This window comes from Sylvia atricapilla, chromosome 1 (genome assembly GCF_009819655.1).
Source record: "Sylvia atricapilla isolate bSylAtr1 chromosome 1, bSylAtr1.pri, whole genome shotgun sequence".
In the NCBI taxonomy this organism is placed as follows: domain Eukaryota; kingdom Metazoa; phylum Chordata; class Aves; order Passeriformes; family Sylviidae; genus Sylvia; species Sylvia atricapilla.
In genome coordinates this window covers 132,244,831-132,256,907 of record NC_089140.1, presented here as the reverse complement: position 1 = coordinate 132,256,907, position 12,077 = coordinate 132,244,831, and the positions used below count along the sequence as shown (strand labels likewise).

General features: G+C 51.6%; 1 protein-coding gene across 4 annotated transcripts in view; it reads right to left on the bottom strand.

Moving 5' to 3' along the window:
• Positions 1-11,331, bottom strand: part of GRHL2 (grainyhead like transcription factor 2) — a 67,056-nt gene extending 55,725 nt beyond the window's left edge. For all 4 annotated transcript variants that reach the window (XM_066334289.1, XM_066334297.1, XM_066334306.1 and 1 more), the window contains exon 1: positions 10,986-11,331. In XM_066334289.1, the coding sequence (XP_066190386.1) occupies positions 10,986-11,005 (20 nt within the window). In that variant the 5' untranslated portion in view covers positions 11,006-11,331. The remainder of the gene's footprint in view (positions 1-10,985) is intronic.
• Positions 11,332-12,077: the final 746 nt, after the last annotated feature.

Below are 12,077 nucleotides of genomic sequence, written 5' to 3'. Positions count from 1 at the left end.
TTGATGCTCGAGAGCTTTTTCTTGAATTTGCAAAGCTTAAGCAGGCCTCAACTTCTCAGCTATATCTGCCACTGAACATAAAGCAGACTGATGCAGCCATGCTGCATCAAGTACATCTGCATCCTGCTCCATCATATGCTCAGCATTACATCCTGACCCAGCTGGCACTACTGGGCAAGAAAGCCTCTTCCTACCTGCCCCATATCTTTTGCCTTGCCCAGGAAATTCAATCCTGAAATCTAAAGCAGATTGTTTAAACTGCCAAGGTGGGCACCTGGCCCAGGCATTTCCAGTTTTTAACTGTGGGGTGGTTGTGGTTTTTTGACATTGCATTTGTTGTTTAAAAAAAAAAAAAAAAAAAAAAAAAAGTTACAATCAAGCTGCTCCATGAATATACCTACAGAGCTTCTCACCCCCTGACAATGCAGGAGGAGTTTCCTCTCCCTGCAGAAGCTCACTGCCAGACCGGAACACACAAGCGATGTGTGTGAGGCGGGAGAACCGGGAACCAATTCCCAGGTTTCAGCCCAGGTCTGAGCCTGCCCATTCTTACCCAGGTGAGGTAAGAGTGCCAGGCACTTCTGCACACATCATCTGCAAACTGTTCCATCAAGAGAAGGGATACAAGGCTTTGGTCCATACAGCTGTTATAAAGCATCAGAAATCTTAGCACTAGTCAAATAACTGGAAAAGGCAAGACAGACACATCGCCCTCATTCCCAGCCCTGCACATCAAGGCCATAGGATATTTATCATAAGCTCCATGTTAGTTGCATGACAAGAAGGTGACCAGGGCAACTATCTCCAGTCTGCAAACAACGGGAGAAACACAAATTCTAAAACAAGATTCTAACCAAAGGGATGGCTTCTGTTGCACACAGACATGCATCCCACACCATGGTGCATTCTGGTCTTTCCTCCAGTGCAGAGTCATAGAAATGGTGAACCTGTAGAACACCCATGTTTCATTTGGTGTGTGACAGAAGGTACAGAAGCATGCTCCAGACACATCCAAGAACCAGAAAAGAGAGAAGTTCTCACTTCGGTTTTGACACAACTAAGGAGGGCAGCACATGATCATTTACAAACATTTCAGTAGCTCTCAAACCCTCTGTAAGTTTATTCTACACTTACAGCTGAACTAAGATTTGTGTAAGACCATAATAAAACAGATCTAGAACAGATGTTCATGCAATTTGCCTCAAAACTAATGCACACACATACGAATTCACAGGCACAAAATGAAGTACTATGACCATTTAAAATGCAGGACAGAGCCCAGAGAAGCTGCATAAGTTAAACTTCAGATTCCAGATCATAAACTTCTGCCTGTGCTCATTACACAGAGAAGGATAAATCAAAGCTAGTCCTAGTGCTTGAAACCATTGGTTTCAAAGATTATATTGTTAGTTTTGGCCCAACTTTATTACTTTCAGAATAATACTTTCCCTACTTGATGTCAAGTTAAAGACAAAACAAAAAACCCCAAACAAACAAAATACGACCAAAAAAGAAAGAAACTCCACAACTTGTGTGGCTCATTGCAAGTTTTGATTTATTTAATTAAAAAAAAAAAAGTCAGGATTTATTGCCAAAGGTATAATTAAATAGTCTGCAATCCTGTTGTTTCAATTAGATAATAGGGTTCTGTTAAAACTACAAAGGAGCACAAACATTTAATGAACAGGAAAATTATGGCCCATGTGTCTCAGCATTTCATCTTTCATAGTCGACAATCACACCATTCCCAGAAGCACAACAGGTCTCCAAAATGTATTTAACCCAATCCAGTGACTATATAAATATACAAATTAAGTGAGAGTGAAGGAAAAAAAAAGAGTCAAAGAATTTAGACCACCAGGAAACAAAAAGGTAAGATGCCCTCTGGCACAGAAGTCCATATCAAGGAAAAAAAACCTCCCATTAAAGAGGTTGAGTCATTTTGCCTTCTAATGAATGAAAGTTTGGGACTCTTGCAATTTTGGGACAATTATACTTTTTGAACACAAGACAAATCTGAACAAGACTACACACATGAAATGATTAAAATAAATTATTTTACCGTTACTAAACACTCTGAGAGGAAGTAAAATAATATAAGAAGAGTAACAATGAACAGCAAAACAGACTAGTTTAACAATTAGATGCCTAGTAATAGTTTTATTTGTTTTCACTCTGAACCAAAATAACTTGAGCATGCAGTAGTGATCAAGAGATTAAAACAAATAGGTGATTTATTAACATTGACAGAAAATTATTATTAACTATGTCAAAGCGGAAGTATGAAAAATAAATCTGACATAAGAATTAAATACATACAATAAATGCCTACCGAGGAGTACTTCAAGTAAGCAATCACATACCCTGAGACAGACTTTTTATACCTATGAAATAAAAGACTTTTTGTTTCACTTGTAATAAAATATTATTTCTACCAGACAATCTTTTGTTACTTGTGTGGTAAGCTTGTTGCTTTTATTTTTTTTAGTCAAGACAAAGACTGTCAGAAAAAGGTCAGGTTTCAGCACATTTGAAAAAAAAAACAAAAAAAACAAAAAAACAAAACAAAACAAAACAAAAAAAACCCACAACACTGACATCTCAAAAAATGAGGAAAACCTGAAGGTCACAGCATTTTTGGAGGAGTTGACAGAGTTGATCAGAATTAGCAATTATTTAGCAGCTTCATGTCAGGCCAGGCTGTTTTCCTAAGAGGAGTACTTCAAGTGTGCATAGCACCCAAGGTTGTTTTAGCTGACTTGAAGCAGCTAGAAGCAGGCTGTAAAATTAAAAACAGGTCATGACAAAGCTGCCCAGACCTCCTGCCATTTAACCTGACCCTTGGCCTGTGGTCCTTGTTCATTCACTGCTTCCACAGAGTTAATGGAAATGGAATAGTTACTGAACTGATAGCATTGACTGCTGTTTTTTTCAGGATATTAAATCTTTTATGCAGCCAGAAGGAAAACATGAATTCAACAAGCAAACCTAGGAGTCAAGATTTCTCTTAAATATTTTTAAAAGCATGTACTTTTAAATAAAAAAATGTACTTTATGGAACTACTTAAGTACATTATTATGGAATATGCCACTGGCTCCCCAAATAAGCCAAATTAACAAATCTATATATTAAAACCTATAGCTATAAATATATATTTAAAAAATCTATATATGTAATCTTTGATGTTTGACACATACTCTCAAGCTATAGATATATTGCAATATTTGATTTCACAGTTCAGATATACTGAATATGGTTTCCTTGGTTAAATATTTTATAACCAGCCACGGTCTTTGTTATGATGTCAGCACTGTAGAAGAACAGAACAGTATCCTTGTATACTAAGATGTCTGAAATAATTACTTTTAAGTAGCTAGTACTGTCCCATTCACTGATCAAAAGGATAATAAAGATTCAACCCAGGATTAGTTCCTAGATCAGCATTGGAAAGTGCTATTTTGTGTATGTACAAAAAAAAGGACAGCTTAATTGGCTGCTTACTAATTAACAAAAAAAAAAAATCTTAAGGTAACCACTGCACTGGATTAGTATTTGTGAAAATGTCTGGCAACAAATATCTACTGGTGTAATATCATTTCCCCTTCATATGTCCCAGTCAAAACAGGGACGATAGTGTCCCTGCTGACCCTTCTACAGGGAAGGGGTTATGTGATCATTACAATCAAGTTAAAGAGACCTGGGGAAATCCCCTCCCTCCTCTTTGGCTTTGACCTTCAGTCTGGTCCCAGACTCCAGCACCAGGGAGACAGTAGCATAAACAGAAAGACCTAACCATTTCGATACTCTTACTCCTCTTAGTTAAGCTTATGGTTGCAAGTTCCGTGGGGTTCTGCGCACTGATTTTCCACCTTCCTTGCACAGAAATGGTTTTCTAGGGAACATTTGCGACAGGGTGTCTGGCACACAAAAAGCACAAGAACTAAACACATCTAATTTGAATGTTTCTTCATTCATTCCCAGATGAGTGACACTTTGGAAAATTAATCTCACTGGATGCCCTATTCAGACAGTCAGCTGTGGGGAAAAAAAAATTAAGTGATTTGTCACCTAATTGCTACTTAATATCTGCTGATGGGAAACGTGTTTGAAAAAAAAAAATAACAAAACACAGAATCACGTTGTAAATGACAACCCCCGTTTGTGTAACAGCACTAGATGCTTAAGTTATATATTACAAAGGCAGCAAATCTACACACTGATGAGAAAACAGTAAATCAAAACCACTCTGTGAAGAGCCCAATACGAACTTCTGCTACAGATACTACCAAGCAGCAAGCTGGATGTGAACACGCCTCCACTGACACATGGGAACAGGTCTGAACCCATTCCCACCTACGAGCTCGCTTTCCACTCAGTTATTTACCTAGAAGCACATGCTCTGCTGCAGACCCAGGATGCCCCAAGCCCTCCTTTATGTGGGCAGTCTGAGCACACCTCAGCCCTGGCCAGCCGGTGTCCTGAGAGAGCCCCGGCAGGGCCCGCACAGAGAGAGGGAGAGAGAGAGAGAGAGAGAGAGCCCGGCAGGGCCCGCAAGGAGAGAGAGGGAGAGAGAGAGAGAGAGAGCCCGGCAGGGCCCGCACGGAGAGAGAGGGAGAGGGAAAGAGAGCTCGGCAGGACCCGCGCACACACACACAGAGCCCCGCACGCACACACACGCACACACACACAGCCCCGCACGCACACACACACAGAGAGCCCCGCACGGGCCCGCACACACACACACACACAGAGAGCCCCGCACGCACGCACACACACACACACACAGAGAGCCCCGCACGCACGCACACACACACACACACACACAGAGCCCCGCACGCACGCACACACACACACACACACAGAGCCCCGCACGCACGCACACACACACACACACAGAGCCCCGCACGCACACACACACACACAGCCCCGCACGCACACACACACACACACACACACACAGAGCCCCGCACGCACACACACACACACACACACACACAGAGCCCCGCACGCACACACACACACACACACACACACACACACAGAGCCCCGCACGCACACACACACACACACACACACGCAGAGCCCCGCACGCACACACACACACACAGAGCCCCGCACGCACACACACACACACACACAGAGCCCCGCACGCACACACACACACACGCACACACACACACACACACAGAGAGAGAGCCCCGCACGCACACACACACACACACAGAGAGAGAGCCCCGCACGCACACACACACACACACACACACAGAGAGCCCCGCACGCACGCACACACACACACAGAGCCCCGCACGCACACACGCACACACACACACACACACAGAGCCCCGCACGCACACACACACACACACACAGAGCCCCGCACGCACACACACACACACAGAGCCCCGCACGCACACACACACACGCACACACACACACACACACAGAGAGCCCCGCACGCACACACACACACACAGAGCCCCGCACGCACACGCACACACACACAGAGCCCCGCACGCACACGCACACACACACAGAGCCGCACACGCACACACACACACAGAGCCCCGCACGCACACGCACACAGAGCCCCGCACGCACACACACACACACAGAGCCCCGCACGCACACGCACACAGAGCCCCGCACGCACACGCACACAGAGCCCCGCACGCACACACGCACACACACACACACAGAGCCCCGCACGCACACACACACACACAGAGCCCCGCACGCACACACACACACACACACAGAGCCCCGCACGCACACACACACACACACACACAGCCCCGGCAGGGCCCGCACACACACACACACACACACACACACACACACACACAGAGCCCCGCACGCACACACGCACACACACACACAGAGCCCCGCACGCACACACACACACACACAGAGCCCCGCACGCACGCACGCACACACACACACAGAGCCCCGCACGCACGCACGCACACACACACAGCCCCGCACGCACGCACGCACACACACACACAGAGCCCCGCACGCACACACACACACACAGAGCCCCGCACGCACACACACACACACACAGAGCCCCGCACGCACGCACGCACACACACACAGAGCCCCGCACGCACGCACGCACACACAGCCCCGCACGCACACACACACACACAGAGAGCCCCGCACGCACGCACGCACACACACACACAGAGCCCCGCACGCACGCACACACACACACAGAGCCCCGCACGCACGCACACACACACACAGAGCCCCGCACGCACGCACGCACACACACACACAGAGCCCCGCACGCACACGCACACAGAGCCCCGCACGCACACGCACACACACAGAGCCCCGCACGCACACACGCACACACACACACACAGAGCCCCGCACGCACACACGCACACACACACACACACAGAGCCCCCCACGCACACACACACACACAGAGCCCCGCACGCACACACACACACACACACAGAGCCCCGGCAGGGCCCGCACACACACACACACACACACACACACCAGAGCCCCGCACGCACACACACACACACACACACAGCCCCGGCAGGGCCCGCACACACACACACACACACACACACACACACACACACACACACACACACCACACACACAGAGCCCCGCACGCACACACGCACACACACACACAGAGCCCCGCACGCACACACGCACACACACACACAGAGCCCCGCACGCACACACACACACACACAGAGCCCCGCACGCACGCACACACACACACACACAGAGCCCCGCACGCACACACACACACACAGAGCCCCGCACGCACGCACGCACACACACACACAGAGCCCCGCACGCACGCACACACACACACAGAGCCCCGCACGCACGCACGCACACACACACACACACAGAGCCCCGCACGCACACACACACACACACAGAGCCCCGCACGCACACACACACACACAGAGCCCCGCACGCACGCACGCACACACACACACAGAGCCCCGCACGCACGCACACACACACACAGAGCCCCGCACGCACGCACGCACACACACACACACACAGAGCCCCGCACGCACACACACACACACACAGAGCCCCGCACGCACGCACGCACACACACAGAGCCCCGCACGCACACACACACACACAGAGAGCCCCGCACGCACGCACGCACACACACACACAGAGCCCCGCACGCACGCACGCACACACACACACAGAGCCCCGCACGCACGCACGCACACACACACACACAGAGCCCCGCACGCACGCACGCACACACACACAGAGAGCCCCGCACGCACACACACACACACACACACACACACACACAGAGCCCCGGCAGGGCAGCGTGCTGGGGCCTGCCCTTCCTGCAACTGCTGTCCCAGCCCACCTGAGCCTTCACACAACTCCAGGAGCAGCAGGGACCCAACTGTGGCATTTACAAGACAGATCCCAAATGGTTGCTCCTAGTTCACGGAAGTGCTGCCAATTTCTAAAACCCAGTTAAGTCTCACAAGTAGTGATCTCACCGATTTGCTCCACTAATGCACCAGAGCCGTGACTGTTGTTTTGCAGTGATCATTTTTCATATACTACAAAAGAAAAACTTTAGCCTATAAATGCAGAAGAATCATCTTATCACCCTGCAAAAGGGATGCTCCCTGCTTTCCACCCTATGTCCCTCAGCCTTCATCAGTCCTCAGGTTCCCCTCAAAGGATCTGGAAATTGGATAATAAAGGAAGCAATAGCACAGACCTAGAAAACAGAGTGGGAGGGACACACATTTCCTTCTGCAGAGATTACAATTGGTACAGTTATTTTCTTAACACCTGCCATTTGCTTGCACCCCGCTGCATATGAACCCAGACTGACGAAAAATGGATGTCAAAAATAACCTCAACTCTGAGCCAGTTCTCTAGCTGCACAACAGCTCTACTGACACAGCTGAGAGGCTGGAACAGAGGTAGGAACAAGTGCCCACGGCCTGCTTAAATCGGTATTACCTCTGAAAAAATGCATGTGCAATCATGCCTTATCTCTCCTGACCCCAGAGTTTGTGGAAACAAGCAGACAAGACCCAGCTTAGGCAGAAAGACTAAAGGGAAAGACAAGAAGATAGTACACTTATCTTAAGGATAATCTCTCCCTCCAAACTCAGTTAGCATTAGAATCAAACACTGGTTCTTTAGCATTTTCACCTAATTGTCCACCTTCCTCCCTTAAAGTACTACAGAACCTGTCCCTACTACTCCTTCTAAAAAGAGACACTGCAGGCAGCTCTGTGTAGCAGTGCAGAAGGGTCTATCACCTCTCCAGAACTGCCAGCACGTCCCAGAGAATGTATTTTTCCACACTTTCTATATCCCCTCCCCTGCCTAGTCCTCTACACCAGCACTTCAGTAGACAAGCCCCATAAAAACACGTCCAATGACTGACAAATTAACTGACTTCAAAATAATGAGCTCTACTCTTCAGTCTCACCTGTAGGGAAGGTCTAGTTTTAAGTAAAAGAAAGGCCATGCGGAGGAGAATAATGTACTCTCTGGATTAGGTTCTAATTGGATATAATTAGGGAAAAAAAAAGTCAAAAACCTTCCCAAGCAAACTCCTCACACCAGTCTATTATCTCATTCCATCTGGTCATCTCTTCTGGAAACAAATGTATTTGTCTTCTCATATTACATTTGCCTACAGAGAGCACAGGGGATTTCTTTACTCTTCATTTCCTTTTCAAACTCTTACCTATCACCTATGAATTTTCTAAACGGCTTAACCAGAAGCAGATCACAGGCATACCTGCAACGGAGCAAGTGCTGTTACTTGGGGTTGCATGCTCTGCATTGCTTTTAAGTTCCTCACAGTGGTAACAGCAGCAGCTGTTATATACAGATGACGGGATGGAAGAGCATTAATCTCCAGTCTCAGTACCTTAGACCTTTGCCATATTGTTGCTGCTGGAAAGGAAGGATAGCCCAATATCTCAGCAGCATCCCAGACCCAGAGGAAACCACTTTTGCCCTAGTTTCTTACATGAGTTACGTTTCCTCTCCACTGTTCTTCTAATTCAAAGCCGACTATGGTGCGAAGTTGCTCTTCTGACCCCCCCACCTTGCCAAATTCCCCTCCCACTCCTATTAACTGCCCTTGATCTGCCGCAGCCTAGTTTCTGGCTGCTGAAACTACTAACAACTAGGCTTAGCCAGGAAGTAACTTATAGGCCCCTTTCACCTTCACGCCCTTCTGGAACTGCCCATTGCTTTGGGATGCCCTCTATCACCGCTTATCAGCTCTTCCACAGTTAATTTGGTTCCCCTCTCAACTGAACGACTGCTCTTTCAGCTGCTCCTTCACGCACTCGCACCCCTCAGGGCTCTGTCCTTGTTCCCTTCCTCGCGCTTTAATCATTGACTGCTCCAATCTGCCCACCTAAGGCATTAGTTCCCACCCCAGCTCAAATGAACTCCTAAATGCCACTCTAAACTCCCACCGAAATCAGTTGAATTTCGTGTCGGTAGCTACCTTCCTACAACCCCACTGTCAGCTAAGGCCAGGCCTAATACTTTTGTTTAATCTTTCCCCTCTGAACCGTTCTGTCTCTTCCCTATCGGGGGACCCAACCTCGCTGCTCTCTTTTGTCGGGTAATCTCCTTCTTTCACTCTTTGACAGGCAGGTTGTCACCAAGCCTCTCTCCAACACGAGACTCCTCCTCTCCACGTCCTTTGGCACAAAGGCTCTGGGGAGCCCAACCAGGGCCAGCAGCTGAGCAACACCAAACGTAGCCGAGATCACACCCGTGTTTAAGGCACTCCTACCTGCACCGGGGCAGCGGTGAAACAAAACAGCCACCTCTCGCCCTCCATCTTCCTTACCCCGTAACTCTGGCCAGCCGCCTCCTACAGAAACACTAATCACCCGAGCAGGGAAAATGGCCTTCCCGCCTGGCTGCCTCACGGCGGCTCCGGGCGCCACACCGAGCCACCCGCCGCCATGGCGGGAGCGCGGCATCGCCTGCGCGAGTTATTTACCGGGGCTGAATAACCCACCCCCGGCCGGGCCGCTCGGCTCCGGGGCGGCCTCCGCGCCCACCGACGGCTTCTGGCGGCGCTCCCCGTCCCGGGGACACCGAGCCCACGGCCGGCCCCGCCGCGGTGCTGCGCGTCCCGGGGGGCACCCAGCACCACGGCCGGCGGCCCCGGGACACAACGGGAGTACCCCCGCCCCGCCGCCCTGTCCCGGCCTCGCTACCGCCAGGCCCGGGCGGGAGAGCGGATGCGGCGGGCCCGGGGCCCGCAGGAGCGGGAGCCTTCCCTCTGCACTTCATCCTTCTCCTTCGGCCCCGTTACTAGGAAAGTTACTTTTTAACCCAGTCGGTCTCCGGGCAGCCGCGGGCCCGCCCGGGCGTCCCGCCGGGAAAACAAGGTCAGGACGGCGGGGCAGAAGGCGCCGCATGGAGCGGCCGGGGAGCACCTGGGCCGAGGCAGGGCCTTACTCCCGCCGCCCGGGCCCCCTGCCCCGCCGGCCCCAGCCGAGGGGAGGAAGATGGCCGTGCCCGGCCCTTTGGGGATAAAAGCCCTTTGTTGCGCCAACACAAAAGCCAAGAAGCACTTTACGTCCAAGGCCTTCGGCGGGCGGAGGCCGCTCCGCTCTTCCAGGGCGAGGAGATCTCTGCCACGAAAAGCGACCCTCGAGGTGAGGGGGAAAAAAACCCCAAAACAACACAAACTAAATAAATAAAAGAATTAAACTAAATGGGAGTTTAACAAATAATTGCGCAGCCCCACGGCCAGGCGGAGAGCGAGGTGCGGGGCCGCGAGCCGCAGCCTCGTCCTCGGGCGCTCCGGAGTGTCTGTGCGCCCGCTCCGGCGTCGCTGCAGGAGGGAGAGGAGGGAAAAGCGCCGTCCCGGCGGGTCCGTGTCCGCCACCGGCCAAGGGGAACACGGCCAGCCCGGCGGGCCGCCCAGCGCAGCGGGCGCAGCGGCGTGCCTGCGATCACTTACTTGTCCGTCTCTTGTGACATGTTTGATCCAATGAACTCTCTCCCCTTTTCCCGGTGCCTCCGTCTGCCTGGCGGAACTGGACTTTCAGGTCTGTGCAGGTGAAGGTGTGCGTGTGAACGCCCGGGACGGCAGAACCAGAGCTACTGGTAATTCTGCTTTCCTTCCCCCCCTCTCCCGGCTCCACAGCCAGCCGCCGAGGCAGGACAGGTAGAGCCCCCTCCCCCTGGCATGTGGGGAGCGGCGGGGCTGGGGCGCCGGCGGGGCTCGGCACGGGAGAGCGGCCGGGCCGGGCGCGCACAGGTAACTTTCCCGAGCAGCGCTGGATTCTTTCACTAAAGGAGCGGGGAGAGGGACGAGCCGCGCGCTGATTGGGCGGCGCGGCCGCCAGGTGCGCTGCCATTGGCAGAGGCGCGCACAGGTGAGGAAGGAGCCGCCGCCGAGCGCCAGGTAACGAACGCACCGCGCGCCGGGAGGCACCGCGGGGCCGCCGGCGGGAAGGGAACGAAAAGCAAAGGCGAGAAAAAAAGGAAAGGGGAGCCGGCGCTCGGGCGGCGGGCAGTTCCACCGTCCAACAACGCCTCCCTGCCCAGCCGCGGACGGAGAGGCCCGGCCGGCCGCGCTGAGGAGCCGAGGAGCGGCGCAGAGCCAGGGGGGCCCCGTGAGGCTGAGGCGGCCCCTGGCCGCGGTCCGCCTGCCTCACCTGCCGAGCTGCTCCGGGCCCGAAATCCCCGGCTTCGCTGGCCTGTGGCTGCCGTCGAATAACGCCCAGGGAGGTGTCGCCCTTCGCAGGACAGTTTGGAAGATTGGTTTTTTCTTGGGTTTGGGGACTTTTTTTACTTTTTCTTTCTTCTTCTTCTTCTACCTTTTTATTTATTTTTTATTTTGGCCTTACTACGGTTGGGACCAGCTGAGTTTGACGCTGGTTAATGTCTTTCTGCAGAAGGCATCTCACGGCAACAGGATGAGGTGGTGCCAGACCAACGGCCACTGTGTAGATCTGAGAGCTGATACCTGAACTGGGGCATGTTGATGGTGGGTGTTAAGGGGTCTGTTTGTCAGCAGGAGAAAGCTGGAAAAGCTGGAATGGAGCGT